Source organism: Equus quagga, chromosome 1 (assembly GCF_021613505.1).
Source record: "Equus quagga isolate Etosha38 chromosome 1, UCLA_HA_Equagga_1.0, whole genome shotgun sequence".
NCBI lineage: Eukaryota > Metazoa > Chordata > Mammalia > Perissodactyla > Equidae > Equus > Equus quagga.
Genome location: NC_060267.1, coordinates 13,925,041 through 13,942,685, shown reverse-complemented (window position 1 = coordinate 13,942,685; position 17,645 = coordinate 13,925,041). Strand labels below are relative to the sequence as shown.

General features: G+C 35.8%; 1 protein-coding gene across 1 annotated transcript; it reads right to left on the bottom strand.

Moving 5' to 3' along the window:
• Nucleotides 1-8,580: 8,580 nt before the first annotated feature.
• Nucleotides 8,581-9,522, bottom strand: LOC124238119 (olfactory receptor 10C1-like). The gene has a single exon (XM_046658707.1). The coding sequence runs from the start codon at nt 9,520-9,522 to the stop codon at nt 8,581-8,583; it is 942 nt and encodes a 313-aa protein (XP_046514663.1).
• Between the last annotated feature and the right edge of the window lie 8,123 nt (nt 9,523-17,645).

The following is a 17,645-nucleotide window of genomic DNA, read 5'->3' as shown; positions in this document are numbered from 1 at the left end:
CCTATTGGCCTCGAGGTACACTTGGGGTGTAGGGTAGCTAATTTCTCAAACTTCCTCAGACAAATTGTTCTGGTTTGCCATAATTAGCTATAGGTTACACCAGGGCAACAGATGATTCCCACTGGCAGAGGGAAAGTTTTATATCTTGCTATGAATTATCTTAAATAAAACCCATGTAAAATAACTCACAGTTTTAATCAGTCTCATTGGGACCTATTAAAAAGTGAATTTATTCAAAGAACAAAATTAGAAAAAACCTTAAGAAATCCCTGAGCGGGTGATTATGGGGCAACTCAAGCCTGAAATAGTTCTAAGTGGTACATTAAATGTTAAAAAAATATGGAGTCAGAAAAAAGCTTTTCCTTACGTTTTCATACTTGTCATATAGACACACATGCAATCACGAGAATCTCTTGGGTGGATGTCAACATTATTAGAGTGGTTTCCAAAGAGTCCACATGTTGAAAGTAACTTTCGAACACATGCGAACACAGTTTTCTGATTCATCCCATGGAGGATTACGTCTGCCCTGTCTGACCATGCATTTTTTTTAAATATACTTGAAAGAATAATTTATAGCTTCCAGTTTACACTCATCTTACATTCCTTAATCCCTGGAAGTTAGTTTAAAATTTATTGAGATTCATTATTCCTTCAGTGGAAATAGTGATATTATATTATTCATTAAGTTCAATAACATACCCTAAAACAAAAGCTCTCTGTCTAAAACTGTTTCCCTTACCTATGGACAAATTTGGTCCACAGTTTGTCTTACTTCTAGTACATACATGTCAAATTATGTTTTACCCAATTCCTTAGCATTGTTCTGTTGCCAATGAGAAGACTATATTCCCTAATATAGTTTCCAACATTTAAATGATTTTAATAAATTTGATACTCAATAAAGTTGTATATGTCACATTATCTTGAAAGCTAGAATGTCAGGTGTTTTTAAAGTGTAAGACTATCTAGACGTGGCGTATTTCCAGTTACAGTCACTATAAATTTTGTCCACCAGATGGCACTGCTAGGGAGCTTTCCATGGGCAAGTCAATAGTCATCCCAACCCTAGACAGTAACACAAACTGCCTCTCAAGGAATTTCTTTAACTAACTGGAGGGTTCCTTTCTTATAGGGCTTTATTTGGCAGTTAGTAACTTGAACGGATTGTATTGTTTATATTGAAAATATATATAATTTGGTGAAATTTTGTAAGTATACAGAATCCTATTCTGGGTTATTATCTTTGTTACCAGATTAATCAGTGTTGCCAAATCAATCAATAATTATTAAAAAATATTTGGCATCTACTTTTCCATACTGGCAACTGTATATAGAAATTGAGACAGCATATTTTTGAGTCTTACTTAAGCATTATTTTTAAAAATTCATAGTTAAAACATAATGAGAGTGCATGCTACAGAAAGAGTCTGAACACTAAGCACATACTTTGGTTCGTGTATTTGGGAAATTTCTATTGAGTCAGGTGATCTTGTCACCAAGATTATATTATATAATTTGTTCAGCCCCTTCTTTCAGAGGAAAAGAGAAAAACCTCATAAAATCAAAATCCTCAGGAATCCTGCCAAACAAATGGATGACTCTGAATTGCTTATCCTATAATATGAATATTTATTGAAGAGATGTATCATTCTTGAATTATTCTTAAAGGATGTGTGCATGCTAGATTTATTTGAATAAATAGAAATATTAAAACCTATTTTAATTCATGAAATTTATAGGGAAACCAGTTAACATTTAAATTATATAAAGACATGTCAAATGAGAAGAAGAAGGTATGGTGATAACTAATCTTTTTTAGAAGAGTGAAAAAGTAGAATAAAAAGAAAATTAGCTGTGTCTCACACACAGTTTGAAAATTGACAAGGTGTGTTTCACCAGTGAGAAACAAGGCAAAGGGACAGTGGTTGCTAAGGGGATAGAAATGCAAAAACTGCCTCTTACACATTAGGATTAATAAAGGATGTAGAAGCAAAAGCATAGTGAAATGTGTTTAGAATGGATTTCTTTCCTCCAACCCATGGTAGGTGGGGTGTCTAGGAAATGCACAATGTGAGTATTTTATATATTTTAAATTTCCTATCAAATTTCTGAAACTGGAAATACAAATTGATTAGTTGAGTTTTGGATTGGGTTAGGGTTAGTTAGCATAATACCATGTGACTGAATTCATATTTCCTATCTGTGGTTTCTCTTTACCCTCTTATTCATTTCTTTCTCCCTTTCATGCTTAAGAAACTCTCATTACCCTAACTAGTTTGTTCTCAGAGTTCGAACTTCCTGAATCCTTTGTTTCCATTATCAAAAGAAAGGTTATATTTGGGGCCAGGCCTAATCAGTCACTGAGTATTTATGTATTTGCCTGAACAGGTTATGCACCTTCCCAGAGTACCTGCAGGTCTCATTGCTACCTCTGTCTTAAAACGATGTGCAGAATTTCCTATGAACAAGCGGCAAAAATAAAAATCTTTTGACCATGTTTTATAAGTGATTTTTCTCCATATCTGCAACAAGCAAGATGCGAACTGATGCACCATTCAGGCACTGCTAAGTGTTAACTCTGAAGGACAGTGAAGAAAAGGGTATAATTTAAAGGAAAAAATACATATAATAGTATAATATTTAAAGTCATGGACGTATCATTTACAAATGGTATTATCATTGGCAAATTTCTTAAATTCTCTGCCTCAGTTTTCTTATCTTTGTAATGGAGATAATAACACCCTTATTGCAGTACTGTTGTGAGCTACAGAGGAGAGAGACTTTATAAAACACTCAGGGCAATGCCTTGCATATAGAAGGTGCCAAATGAATATTTTGTCTAATCATTCTCGTCCACTCTCCTGTAAGCACAGGTAGCCTGAGATGAAGAGCTGTACTTCCTTCTCACAATGGTTGGTTGTCTATATAGAAAGAAATCTGAATAGTACAAGATCTGTGTGGGAATAACAAGCAGTTTGGGGAAGGAATATATACTTGAATATCTCACATGGGCTGAAAGTCTGAAAATAACTATATCATTCATGCTTTTACTTATTTATCAACATTTTTGCAGTTAGCTGAATGCCTATCCTTGTCAGGCTCTGAATTAATTTCTAGGACACAGTAATAAATAAGACATGTCTCTACCTGCAGGAATCTACAATCTGTTGCAGATATTAATAAAATAAACACAACTAAATGCACAATTTAAGCACCGTAAATAGGAGAGAGAGGAAAAGGGCAAATTTCTTTACAGGGTGAGGCCCAGGCAGTGATGGGATCTAGTTAATAATGTGATTCTGTTGCTGATATACGAAGCTGTTGGGTTTTCATTTTTTTTAGTTCTTCTTTGATTTCTTCCATTACAGTTTTGTAGTTTTCCTCATGCGGATCTTGTACATATTTTGTCAGATTTATACCTAAGGTTTTAATGTTTTTTACGTATTCTCTACTTCATTCATTTCAAATCCTGCTTTCAAAAATTCCTACAGTGAACCTCAAAATTACAGTAATATGTGGATGAGAAATGGTCTTTGCCGTTACGTTCACGTATTCCTCCAAACTCCAGTGGATACAAGCAACACCTGTCTGAGACATTTAGTCAGTCATTTGCTACTTCACTCAGACGGGAGTCCGCAAGCTGCCACAGGTGCCGCTTGTTAGCAAGCCTCCAACTGGAGGACTGCAGTCCAGCGTCTCCTCTTCACAGGTGTTTCAGTTTCTACAAATGATTCTTTTTGAGGCTTCCTCGATGCAATTTAGTGTCCTTGCAGCCCTCCCTTCCTGTATACTGTTAGAAGTAGGAGAAAAATCTCCTCATGGAACTGGTAGTTTATAACTACAATTCTAACTGCCTCATGCCCTCAGTTTTCCTTGTATACACGTGGGTACATGGAATTGGCTGGGGTCATTTTCTACCTTTTTAGTAAACTCAATTATTATTGGCTCATCTGCAGTCTTCTTTAGAATTTAAAATGCCTCTTTCCTTCAGCTTTATCCTCATCGGATAAAGCTACTGTTTTAAATATGTGATAGACATGGAGGGAAAAATGCTTCACTCCATGTCCGTCCCAGATTTAAAGTAATAGTTCCAGTGAAAATACTATCAACTTTATTACTTGATTTTTAAAATACTTTAATGTCTTAGGAAACATAGAATAATTATTGTAATATCAGGTTTCATCATTTTGGAGGTCTGTGAAGGTACTGACTACCAGAGATTTCTGGTACTTATAATAATTTTGGGCTGTGGAAGTGAGGTCAAGTAGTCTTAACGTGGGAGAGCTTCACGCTGGGCAATCTCAGAGGAGTAGGCGTGTACCGGAAAGCATCCCATTGGTGTCCATACTTTGTATTACTTAAACTCAAGATCTGTACACATCTTTTTCCTTCCATACATTTTACAACAGGGCGTTTTTCGAAGTTGCTTTTTTGAGCCTCTCCTCGTTCTTCTAAACCAACAATGAGTATTGATTTGCCTGCCGTGCTATGTGTGGAAAATATTCTTTGAACTTTGAACTTGGGGAGAAACTGCTTTGAAGCTTAAGTAATAAAAGGCCACGTGAGTTTGGTAAAGAGATTTCTTTCACCTCTTTTCCTGGGAATTCAGCGTCATTCTGGAATCCCAGGGAATTGGAGGTTGGGAATATCGAGAAACATTACTTCCGGAGCAAGCATAAATTTCTTAATAGATTGGTAATAAATAGCAACAGTAAAGCTTCTCTACGTAGTTTTGCAGAGCAGTGAGTTTTTAAAAGCGAGAGCAAAACAATATAAGAGATTAGATGCTCCGTGATGATTGGCAGCTGTTGGACTGGCATGCGTCTGTGTGTGAGCATGCGCAGGGGCACATGCACACATGTGAGGCATTTATTTGTGTCAGTGATAATTAAGGACAGCTTTGGAGGGGTGAGGCTCTGCTGTTACACAGGTAGTACCTAGGGAGCCTTCAGTCAATCCACTCTTTTGAAGTTTCTCTCACCTAAGGTTATCACAGTATCCAGTGTACAATCACTAACACTCACTTCTTGACAGAAGAGAGCATGCATTCATGTTGTTGAGTCCCAGGAAATGAATCTATTTGCTCAGCTTCTATTGCAGTGATGTTTAGTCTCTGAGTTTAAAATCCCCTGGTGTGTCCTTTCCAGTTGTAATTCTATTGACAAACATTCCATGTTCTGATCATCACTATCCTGAAAGTTAGGATCTGGGGGCTAATTTGATTAGAATGATAATTTAAACACAGCATTATACTGTGCATTCAATACAGAAGAGAACAGGAAAATTGAGGGGAAAAACAACCATAATTTAAATACAGAAGAGAACAGGAAAATTGAGGGGAAAAACAACCATAACAAATAGGAAAAAACGTCTATAACAATGTCATACTTTTATCATCAACTTGGCAAATATATATGTACACACATGTATATGTAATTTTTTCCCCAAATAGTGAATATAAAATAACTGAGATGATCAATAAATGATGATATGGGCATCAATTTGACCTCATCTTGAAATGTGGAGTGAATTTTTTGTCATTAAATGTAGCTGCTTCACTCTCTCTCCACTTGAAGTGTTTTATTCTTAGCCTTTCTTGGACGCTGATAATAACACTGTTGGAGAAGATTTGCCACTAGCGAACAGTAAAGTTAAATAATCATTAAAATGACAACAACAAAAAACTATTTTTCAGGACTTGAGAACAGAAACTATGTATTATATTTATGTCTACAGGACTTAATTTACGTCACAAAAATATTTTAGTTAATTGATTTACTTGAGGGTAGGAAGTCATGCCATAGAGAACACTGAGTTATGGCTGAAAGTAGAATCACGACACAATAAAATCTCTTCCAGAAAATGATTTCTCAGTGCAGAAGAATATCTCAAAATAATTTACAATGTACTGATTTATATCAAAACTTAGCAATATTAATAAAATTTATAGCAACTAACTACTATTGTATGACTGCTTAGTGTCAGGACACTAACAAGGGGATTTTTAATAACATTTTACCCATTTAATCAGCACAATCTATGACCATTACCAGAAAGAAAATAATTCTTCTGGTATTCGATCATGATAAACATATTAACTGACAGAGTGTAATTTAAATAGAATTCTATAGAGAAAAATCTCAAAATCACATTTAGATTTATTATAATGGGAATATTTTATATTAGAAAACACATAAAGGATGCCCTTCTATTATCTGTGTCCTTCTATTCAATAAACCTGTATATCCAAACAGCAGTAACAGTAGGAAACAAAAAATGTCCTGAAAGTATTGTTCAGAGTGCTAAAAATGTTGATATGTTTTTCTTTTTTTTTTTGAGGCAATTGGGGTATTTAATCCTAAAAGCAAACCAAGTGGTGTCACTCAACCCTGTAGAAAACACTGAAATATTTTAATGGTGAATGCTTTGATGAACAAATACTTAAATAGCTGATTGCATATTTTATTTTCCACTCATTGCGCTACATGGATGCAAATAGAGAAAGAAATAGTGAAATCGACTAATTGTGTTCCGTTTTAGTAACGGATCGTGAGAAATGCTTCACCGGGTAATGTTGAAAACAATCACACACATTCTACGTGAACATGTCCTTGGGACTTGTAGTCTGACATCTGTTGATTAATTTAAAAATGCTAAATTATTATGTTTAAAAAATGTTAAAAAAATAAATCAGTGGTTCAAGGGAAAGTCAACCTACAGCAAGGAGGAATTGATATGACAAGATTTATTTTTCTCCTGTCCGTGTGCCATATAACTCTAGCTTTGGCCTTTGGGAATTAAACTATCATTCCCCAAACAGGGTCAGATAATGAAAGAGAGAAAAACAATTATAGAGATATAAGTCCTTATCCTATATTCAAACCAGTTCTTTATGGTATGGACCTACCCTTCTCCTTCTTTTTTTGTTTTGCTTTTTGTTGAGAAAGAGTGGCCCTGATCTAACACCTATTGCCAATCTTCCTTTTTTTTGCTTGAGGAAGAGTGGCCCTGAGCTAACATATGTGCCCATCTTCCTCCACATTCTATGCAGGTCACTGCCATAGCTTGGCTGACAAATGGCGTAGGTCAGCACTCGGGATTCGAACCCGCAAACCCACGCCGCCAGAGCAGCGTGTGACAAACTTAAGCACTAAGCCACTGGGCTGGCCCCTACTTCACCTTCTTTTACTATCCCAAATGCAAGTATACCAAATATGTCTGTAGAACAGACTTGTAGCTTTTACTAACTGTGTCACCTCTTATATCCCTCCAACTTTACCATTTCAAGGACCAATGCCAGATGCTTTCCAGATACCAAATATCTGAGTTGCTGTGCCTGAGGGCATTTCCAGAAGTCCCTACAGTTAGCAGCAGAGTAGTGGTGTCAGAGTAGTAGTTGATCCTCCTTAGGATTAACCCTCAATCAATAAATAATGAGAATGGGCGTATATATATCCAGATCTAGAGGGTAGTAAATTTTAGAATTGTATTTTGCACTATTTTCTCCCTAAGTTTAAATTTTAATGGCCCTTTTTGGTACCCGGCACAATAACGGACCATTTATTGGCTGTCTTCCCGTGCCTGTATTATTTTCCCACTTCTGAGCCCTTTCAAAATAAATTACAGGCACTTGTTTTAGGATCTGATCCTAGGGTAACAACACTAAGATCAAATCAAAGTTTAACTCTAATTTTTATAAAATATCACTGAACATTTAATTCTTTGGTCATTTCACTTCTCAAACTTACCATAAGACATGAACATTTGTTTAAAAGTTTTTATTTTAGTCTCTTAGAGAAGTCTTGTTCTTTATTATTCAGAGGATCAATATAGTTAATTAGCTGGAATATATGGACAATCCCTAAGGGAAATTATATTCAAACCAATACATTTAAACAAGGCTTACTATGAGAGTAACAAGAGTGAATACCACATAGGGAGACGTTTCTCTAAAACTTCTTTCATATGAAAAATAAAAAACATAAATGGATAAGAGCAAAGGAAGAATCTAGCTGTGGATAAAGAATCAGGGTCCCTCACTAGGTTTACAGTTAAATACTTGGAGTTGTGTCACAGTGTACATCATTCATCAGTATTTATTAACAGTAGATTATTTAAGAGGTATGATTATTAAGATGTATAGAGAGCAGAGTAACTAAGGGAGCATATTCCACTTAAGAACTTCAATACTAACAACCTGTATTTGACAGTAAAAAGTATTAATTACTTCCCATTTATTTTTTATTTTTTCCACGAGAAGAGCATTCATTTTCCCCAGTAAAATGGTGTGAAACATATTTAGCTTGATGCTATTACCATTGGAGAAGGAAAAATTGAATGATGTCGAGGGGCAAGAGATACTCTGTAGTTTTGTTCATTGAGTGAATAATTAACAATTTAACGACCCAATGCAACATTTACTTTGTGTAAACACTTTGAAAAATGTAAAACAGATCCAAGTGTTTCCTGGTTACTATCCTATGAATTCTTTAATGATAGTTAATATTGGTAGAAGGAACATAAAACCTTGGGTAACCTCTTTGTACAATAGTGTAAGTTTACACTACTATGGCTGGTTTAGGCCATTTGTCTAAGAGGGTTCCTTTGTGTTACCCTTTGAAAAGCTTCCTTTACTTCCTTGTTCCTCAAGGTGTAGATAACAGGATTCAGAGCAGGGGTGACCACGGTGTACATGAGGGCAGTGGCTTTGTCGGTTTCTGGAGTGTGTGCTGTCTTAGGTTGGAGATAAGTGAACAAGGCAGTGCCAAAGAACAGAGAAACAACCAGGAGATGAGAAGAACAAGTGGAGAACGCTTTGCGTCTTCCAGCTGCTGAAGGGATTCTCAAGATGGTCACAAGAATGCGCATGTAGGAGCACAGAATGAGGAAACACGGACTCATAATGAAGAGCACAGAGACAGCAAACAACACAATTTCGTTTTGGGATGTATCAACACATGCCAGTTTCACTACAGGCATGATGTCACAAAAAAAGTGCTGAATCTTTCCTGTTCCGCAGAAGGGCAGAGTGAAGATCCAGGTGGTCTGGGCTGACTCCACCATCACCCCGGTGGTCCAAGACGCTGCAGCCAGTTTCAAACAGACACGAGGGCCCATGCGGAGAGTGTAATGCAGTGGGTGACAAATAGCTACAAAGCGGTCATAAGCCATGGCTGCTAGCAGGCAGCATTCTGTCAGTCCCAAGATGGTGAATACGTACATCTGAGCTGCACAGCCTCCCACACTTATGGTCTTGGTCTCTGCCAGCAGGTGCACCAGCATCAGAGGCACCACACTGGTGATATAGCACACCTCCAGGAATGAGAGGTTAACCAGGAAGAAATACATGGGGGTGTGCAGGCAAGGGGTGAGCCCGACCAGGCAGATGATGATGAGGTTTCCTCCCACAGTAAACAAGTAAAGGATTAAGAACACAAGGAACAGCACAGGTTGTAATTCTGCTAGAGAGGAAAAAGCCGCAAATGTGAATCTGGTGCAGAGGGACTGGTTTCCACTCATTGTAGACTCAGAACCAGACATCTGTGGAGAAAACAAAGATGCAGATGAGACCTAAAGGAATCCAGTTACCTAGCACAGATTTCTATCAAACCTTAGAAAAAGGAGGTTTCCTAGGATCAGTGGTCTGACATGAGAAGCTAGACACCTGGATTCCTTTTGCTAAACCCTTCTAAAAAGCTACCAAGTTAAAATGGATGTAATATTCCTTCCTGATTTTGAACTCTGGGCTTTAGGCTATTTTCACAGAAACTTAGAGAAAACAATAGATTTAAATTGCATAATCTGATTTTTTTCATTTTTATCTTATTGATATACTAATCCTATAAACAGGGTATAACATAAGTAATACATGAAGTCATTCTAATTATACAGGAGTGACATAAAACCTAATTGTATAGAGTAAAATACAAAGGTGCTCTCTCCTGGTCTTCTCAATTCTACAACCTTCATTAAAGCCACACTTCAGAGTTTGGAAGGGAATATATTTTCAGTCACTTATCTATTCATTTTCGTACATGTTTTTACTCATTGTGATTTGAAAAGAATAAGCCAATGATTAGGCAGCTAAACTCCATGGTGACCAAAACTAACAGAATCTCCTTTCCACAAGCTCAATGTAATTTTACCAGAAATTGTGAGTAGGAGGACATACATAGAACCACAAGGCAAATTTTCTTTTCCTTGTTGGACTTCTGGACTTCCTATGATTCCAAAGTATAACATAATGATGGAATAGGCAGTATTTCTGTTCTGATTGGAGACCATAGGGATTGCATCCACTGCACACCGTTTAATTATATTTGTCTCAGAGGAATTTGTTCAGAAACAACGATGAACGTTCAATGTAAATTTGTTTTTCACTTTTTGAATATATTTTCCAGAGGTAATCTATTGCTGTCAGTTACATCATTTAAATTTCAACTGTAAAACTAAGTTTCTAAGGGATTTTCATCATGCGATTGAAATAATTATTGACCTTTCTGGATATTTGCCATACTAATCTTCTTTAAGCTCCTCACACAGACACTGACTGCTCAAGTCTTTGTGAGATCAGCAAGCACAAGGCAGTACACAAAGCAGACTTCTTAAATTCCACAGATAGCATTCATGTTATTCATTATCAATGCTTAAATTGTTAGCAGCACAAATAAATAGGTTTGATCAGGGAAATTCCACATTTCCAATAAAATTAATTAAAATAATTTATCAAAAATATGAACAGTGGCTTTTTGGGACACTTATTTATTAATTAATTAATTAATTATTAATTAATTATTTTATCAACAATATGAAAAGTGGCTTTTTTTGGCACTGTCCTCAAGAAATGAAAAACTCGTTCATTCTCAATGACCTCTATTGCATCAAGCAGAATACATTCGATTTTTATTTTTTCCACCTTTATTGAGGTATTAATTGACAAAATTGTACCTCTTTAAGGTGTACAATATGATGATTTGATTTACATATTCATTGTGTAATGATTTCTACAATCAGGCTAATGAACACATCTATCTTTTGTGTGTGTGTGATGAGAAACCTTGCTACTCTCTTAGCAAATTTCAAGTGTACATACATTATTGTAATTATAGACTACATGCTGTACATTAGATTCTCACAACTTATTCATCTTATAACTGAGGGATTGTACTCATTGATCAGTGTCTCCTCATTTCCCCTACTTCCTAGCCCACTCTACTCCCTGTTTCTATGAGTTCAGCACCTTTTTCTAGATACTACAGTGAGATTATAGACTATTTGTCTTTCTGTGTCTGACTTATTTTACTTAATATAATGCCCTCCAGGTTTTTGTCTGTCTGTTTTGTCGCAAATGTAATATTTCCTTCTTTTTCATAACCAAATTATACTTCTCTTTGACATTGGTCTTGGCAAATTATTTCATATTTTTTGGACATGAAAAGGCAACCTACAGAATGGGAGAAGATATTTAAAAGTCATATATCTAACAAGGGGTTAATATCTATAATACATAGGCTCTCATGCAACCCAATAGCAAAAACCAAGTAATCTGATTAAAAAATGGACAAAGGACCAGAATAGACATTTCTCAAAGAAGACATACAAACTACCAACAGTTATATGTTAAGATGCTCAACATCACTAATCACCAGAGAAATACAAATTAAAACCACTTTGAAGTATCACCTTATATGTGTTAGGATGGTTGTTATAAAAAAAAATAAGAGAAAGCAAATGCTGCTGAGGATGTGGAGAAAAGGAAATCCCACTGTTGGCGGAAATGTAAATTGGCATAGCCGTTATGGAAAACAGTATGAAAGTTCCTTAAAAAATTAAAAATAGCACTTCTATAAGATCCACTAATCACAGTTCTTGGTATATACCTGAAGAGAATAAATTTAGCATTTCGTAGAAATATCTGCACACCCATTGTCATTGCAGCATTATTCACAATAGCCAAGATATAACCTAAGTGTTCATCTTTGATGTGTGTATATAGTAAGATATTAATAAAATAGAAGAAAACAGAGCTCCTACTGTATTTCTCTAATTTAACCTCCATCTGGGCTCTGTGTTGACTATTTATGAATCTAGTTCTGAAACCAGGGGATAGTATTAAAAACATAACATAAGCGTATGTTGGATGTAGGATATTTATTAAGAGAGAAAAGTCAAAAGTCCTCTCCTGCTGCTTCATATCTGCTTTTGACAAGAATTACTTGGTGAAAGGCCACAGTATTTGGTGAGGTAATGGCCAGATGAGAATGAGCACTACCAGCAATAACAGCAAAATGCTGTAGGGACTTCAGAGCCCATGATGACTTCTCCTATCCTTCTCTAATGCCAGTTAACAAGACTTTGTGAGCGGTCCTTAAAACAAGACTTAAGACAAAAGAGTGGATCATGGCAACAAGGCATTTTCCAAGGCGAGAAAAGAGTATTTAAGGAGGAATGATTAAGAGAGACAAACATTAATGAGAATTTTAGAAAAAAATATAGCTTTGATTTATCTGTTAATTTTTAGCTACACATTAGCAATTGACAACCTCAGAAAAGAATAATTTTGAAAAAGAAGTAAGAGTACAAATAAGATTGAAGCTTTTGAGGAAAGAGAAATTAAGAAATGAAAGAAACTATTGGAAACAACACAGCCATTTGGCCATGAGGAGGAGGAGAAAGACAAGGTGAAATGTAGAGGAAAAGAAAGGCAGGACAAGAATATTTATTGTTGTTATTCTGTATGTTTTTGTGATGGGAAACCATGAGCTTGTTTAATAGCTGGTGTGAAGGAGTCATGTAAAACAAAGCTTACTCTCTCATACACATTTTGAAAGCTCCCAGAAAATTAATAAAAACATTCAAACTAAAGGCCTATTTACCTCCATTCCTATTATGTGACACAGTATGTTCATCTTTCAACAAAAATTGAAAGTATGACACAAGCAAGGAAAAGCAGTGTGGAGAGAGAAAGCAATTATCAAAACCAGTCTCAGCAAGGACACAGATTTTGGCATTATATGGTAGATACTTTGAAATAACTATGGTTAAGTTAAGAGCTCTAAATGAAAACATATGTGATATTCAGGAACAGATAGGAGTGTAAGCAGAGAGATGGAAACTCCAGGGAGAATCAAAAGTAATACTAGAAATAAAAAATTATTCTATAGCAATAAAGAATGCCATTGATGGGCCCATCATCAGTCAGCTGGACATGGCTGATGAAAGAATCAGTGTACTTGTAGGTAGGTCAGCAACAACTTTCCAGACAAAAACACTGAAACGCAAAGATAAAAAACAAAAAACAAAAAAACACCAACAAGTATTGGTCAATTTGCAAAGAAGAACCAGGCACTCAACTGGAAGAGCAAAGGAAGAAGAAAGAGAATAGAGCAAAGAAATATTTGATGTAATACTGGTTTAGAACTTTAAAAATTCATGACAGAAAACAAACCATGGATCCAATATGCTCAGAGAACAACACGCAGGTATATAGCAAAACAACATCAAAAGCAATGACAAAATAAAACACATGTAGGCATAACATTCAAACTGAAGAAAACTGAAGATAAATAGAAAATCTTGAAAAGATCCAGGCGAAATTAACCCTTAACCTTTCTGAATTCTCATCAAAAATCATACAAACAAAAAGAGAATGTAGTGAAATATTTAAAGTGCTAAAAGAAAAAACCCCACCAACAAAGAATTCTGTATTCAGTGCAATTATCCTCCAGCATTGAAGGGGAAATAAAGAAGTTCAAAGAAATAGAATTAAGGCATTTATGCCCAGCACATATGCTTTGCAAGAAATGTTAAAAAAAAAAGAAGTTCTTTAGAGAGAAGGAAAATAATAAAGGCCAAAAATTCAGAGATCATGTAACAACTACATGCAATCTTTTATAGAAGCTTAATATAGAATTGGGAAAAAATGGAAGCTATCAACATGTTACTGAAAAGGCAGACGTAAGGATTCTGAGAAGATGGCAGCATAGGAGGACTTTGAATTCACTTCCTCCCATGGACACAACAAATCTGCAACTACCTGTGGAAAAATTTCCTCTGAGAGAGATTCACAAAAAGGATAAAAAGAACCTGCACAACAAGGGACAGCAATGACAGAGATGGAAGAGGTGGAAATACACCTCTGCTGAGAAAAAACATCCTAGCTATGGTGCTTCACAGCTGAAAGCAATCTGAAAGGTATGAAAGGAGGAATGGGAAAATTGAGTGGGGGATCTATGCTAGAATAAGCATCCAGCCTTTCAATGCAGAACAACCAAGATTAGATCCCGTATTACCTGGCTTTGCTGGCTTTGGCAACTGATAGGGAATATTCTCAGAAAAACTAGAGAACTTCAGAGAAAGATAAACTTGCTCTTAAAGGGCATGCACACAGATTCACCTATTCTGGAAACCAACACAAAAACACCAAAAAAAAATGTACATAGTCTATTGGCAAAAGAAACTCACTAACTAAGCTCTGAGCACAATTCAGAGAAGCAGGAAGCTGCTGGGCCTATGTCCCAGGGACTGAGACACTGGTGGCAGCCATTACCATGACATAGTTCAGTCATGTTGACACAGATGCTGGCAGATGCCATTAGAGTCCTTCCTCTAGCCTGTTGGCACAGGGAGTTGCATGCCCAGCTAGAGTGATGATTTAATGGAGCACAGCCAGGAGCAGGCAGCTCACTGCAGGGACTGGCTCGACCTACCAGCAAGTCTGAGGCCAACTTGTGGGCCCACATAGGTGGGGTGTGTGGGACAACTAGTACACAGTGAGTGGGTCCACCTTGGTGGGGTATGCATGAAGGGGGCCCCACCTACCTATTCTCCTAGAGAGCTGACAACAGTGACAAGCTGCAGGGAACTGCAGTAGAGGCCTACCGCAATCATGAGACCATGATCAGCCTATTAGCTGACTTCCAAGAAGAAACCCCACAGGCTATAAAGGAGTGACACAATATATTCATTGTGCTGAAAGGAAAAAACATGCAGTCAAGTATAATCTACCCAGCAAGGTTATCATTCAGAACAGAAGGAGAGATAAAGAGTTTTCCAGACAAGTAAAGACTACAGAAGTTTATCACTACTAAATTGCCCTTACAAGAAGTGTTAAAAGGACAAATTTAAGCGGAAAAGACAAGACTACAAATATAAATAAGAAAATTATCAAAGAAAAACATCACTAGTGAAAGCAAATATAAAGTTAAAGGGAGTGGATCAACCACCTATAAAGCTAGTATGAAGGCCAAAAGACAAAAGTACTAAAAATAACTGTCTCCATGATAAGAGGTTAAAGGATACATATATGCAAAAATGATATCAAAAACATAAAATGTGAGGAGGGGAGTAAAAGGGTAGGGCTTTAAGTAAGAGATGATCAAAATAATATAGATTGCTATTCACATAGGTTATTATATGAATGTCATGGTAATCATAAATGGGAAACCTGCAGTAAATACGGCAAAATATAAAGAGAAAGAAACCCAAACATAATATTAAAGAAAACCATCAAGAGAAGAACAAAAGAACAGAGAAGAGCTATTGCAACAACCAGAAAAATAGTAATAAAACAGCAATAAATACGTATTATCAACAGTTACTTTAGATGTCAATGGAAAAAATGCTCCAGTCAAAAGACCATAGCATGACTGAATGGTTAAAATAATAAGACCAATAAGACCAACATATATACTGCATACAAAAGACACTACAGACCAAAATACACTCACAAACTGAAAGTGAAGGGACGGAAAAAGCTTACTCCATGTAAATGGAAATAAAAAGAAAACCGAGGTAGCAATATTTATATCAGATAAAATAAACTTTAAAACAAAAACTGTAATAAGAGACAAAGAAGGGCAAAACATAATGATAAAGTGAACAATCCAACAAGAAGACATGATGCCTATAAATATCTATGCACCCACCATAGGAGCACCTAAATAGATAAAGCAATTTTTAACAGACATAAGAAGAGAAATTGACAGTAATACAGCAACAGTAGGGGACTTTAATGCTCCACATACATCAATGGATAGATCTTCCAAATGGAAGAGGAAAAAGGTAACATTGGCCTTAAATGACATAATAGACCAGATGGACTTAGTAGATATATACAGAACATTCCATCCCCAAACTGCAGAATACATATTCTTTTTGAATGCACATGGAACATTCTCCAGGATAGATCATATATTAGCCCTAAAACAAATCTCAATAAATTTAAGAAGATTAAATGATATTGAGCATCTTTTCTGATGACAATGGTATGAAACTAGAAATCAACTACAAGAAGAAAACTGAGAAAGCCACAAATATATGGAGATTAAACAACATGTTGTTGAACAACCACTGGATAAATGAAGAAATAAAAGGAGAAGTCAAAAATACTTGGACACAAATGGAAACGAAAATATGGCATGCTAAAACTTATGGCATACAGCAAAAGCAATACCAATGGAATTTTATAGCAATACAGGCCTACCTCAGAAAAAGAGAAAAACCTCAAATAAACAATCTAACAGTACACCTAAAGGAAGTAGAAAAAGAACAAAGCACAAAATAAGTAGAAGGAAGGAAATAATAAAAAACAGAATGGATATAAATGAAATAGAGACTTAAAAAACAATAGAAAAACTCACTGAAATGAAGAGCTGGTTCTTTGAAAAGATAAACAAAATTGACAAAGCTCTAGGTAGATTTACCTTGAAAAAAAGAGAGCGGTCTCAAAGAAATAAAATTGGAAATGAAATGGGAGAAATTATAATGGACACCACAAAAACACAAACGATTATAAGAGAATGCTATGAAAACCTATACACCAACAAAATGAGTAATCTAAAAGAAATGGATAAATACTTAGACTCATACAACCTTACAAAACTGAATCAAGAAGAAATGGAGAATCTGAATAGACTGATCACTAGTAAGGAGATTGAAACAGTAGTAGAAGACCTCCTAAAAAACAAAAGTCCAGGACCAGACAGCTTTCCCAGTGAATTCTACCAAACATTGAAAGACTTAATACCTATCCTGCTCAAACTTTTCCAAAATGTGAAGAGGAAAAGATGCTTCCTAACTCATTCTATGAGGTCAACATTACTCTGATAACAAAACCAGACAAGGACACCAGAAAAAGGAAAGTGAGAGTCCACTGTCATTGACAAATGTAGATGCAAAAATCCTCAACAAAATATGAGCAAACTGAATACAACAAAATGATAAAAAGATCATACACAATGACCAAGTGGGATGTATTTTAGGGATAGAGGAATGGTTCAACATCCACAAATCAATCGATGTGATACATCGATTGTCAAAAAATGAAGAATAAAAACCCACACGATTAACTCAATAGATGCAGAGAAAACTTCCAACAAGATACAGGCCCCATTTATGATAAAAAGTGAATAAAATAGGTATAGTAAGAACTGCATCAACATAATAAAGGCCATGTATGACAAACTCACAGCTAACATCATACTCAATGGTGAAAAACTGAAAGGTATCCCTCTAAGAATAGAAACAAGACAAGGATGCTCACTTTCACCACTCTTATTTAACATAGCATTGGAAGTCCTTACCAGAGCAATCAGGAAAGAAAAAGAAATAAAAGAGATGCAAACTGGAAAGAAAGAAGTAAA

Excerpts from the sequence above, each read along its gene's own strand:
- LOC124238119 (XM_046658707.1), bottom strand. The coding sequence starts at position 9,522 with ATGAGTGGAAACCAGTCCCTCTGCACCAGATTCACATTTGCGGCTTTT.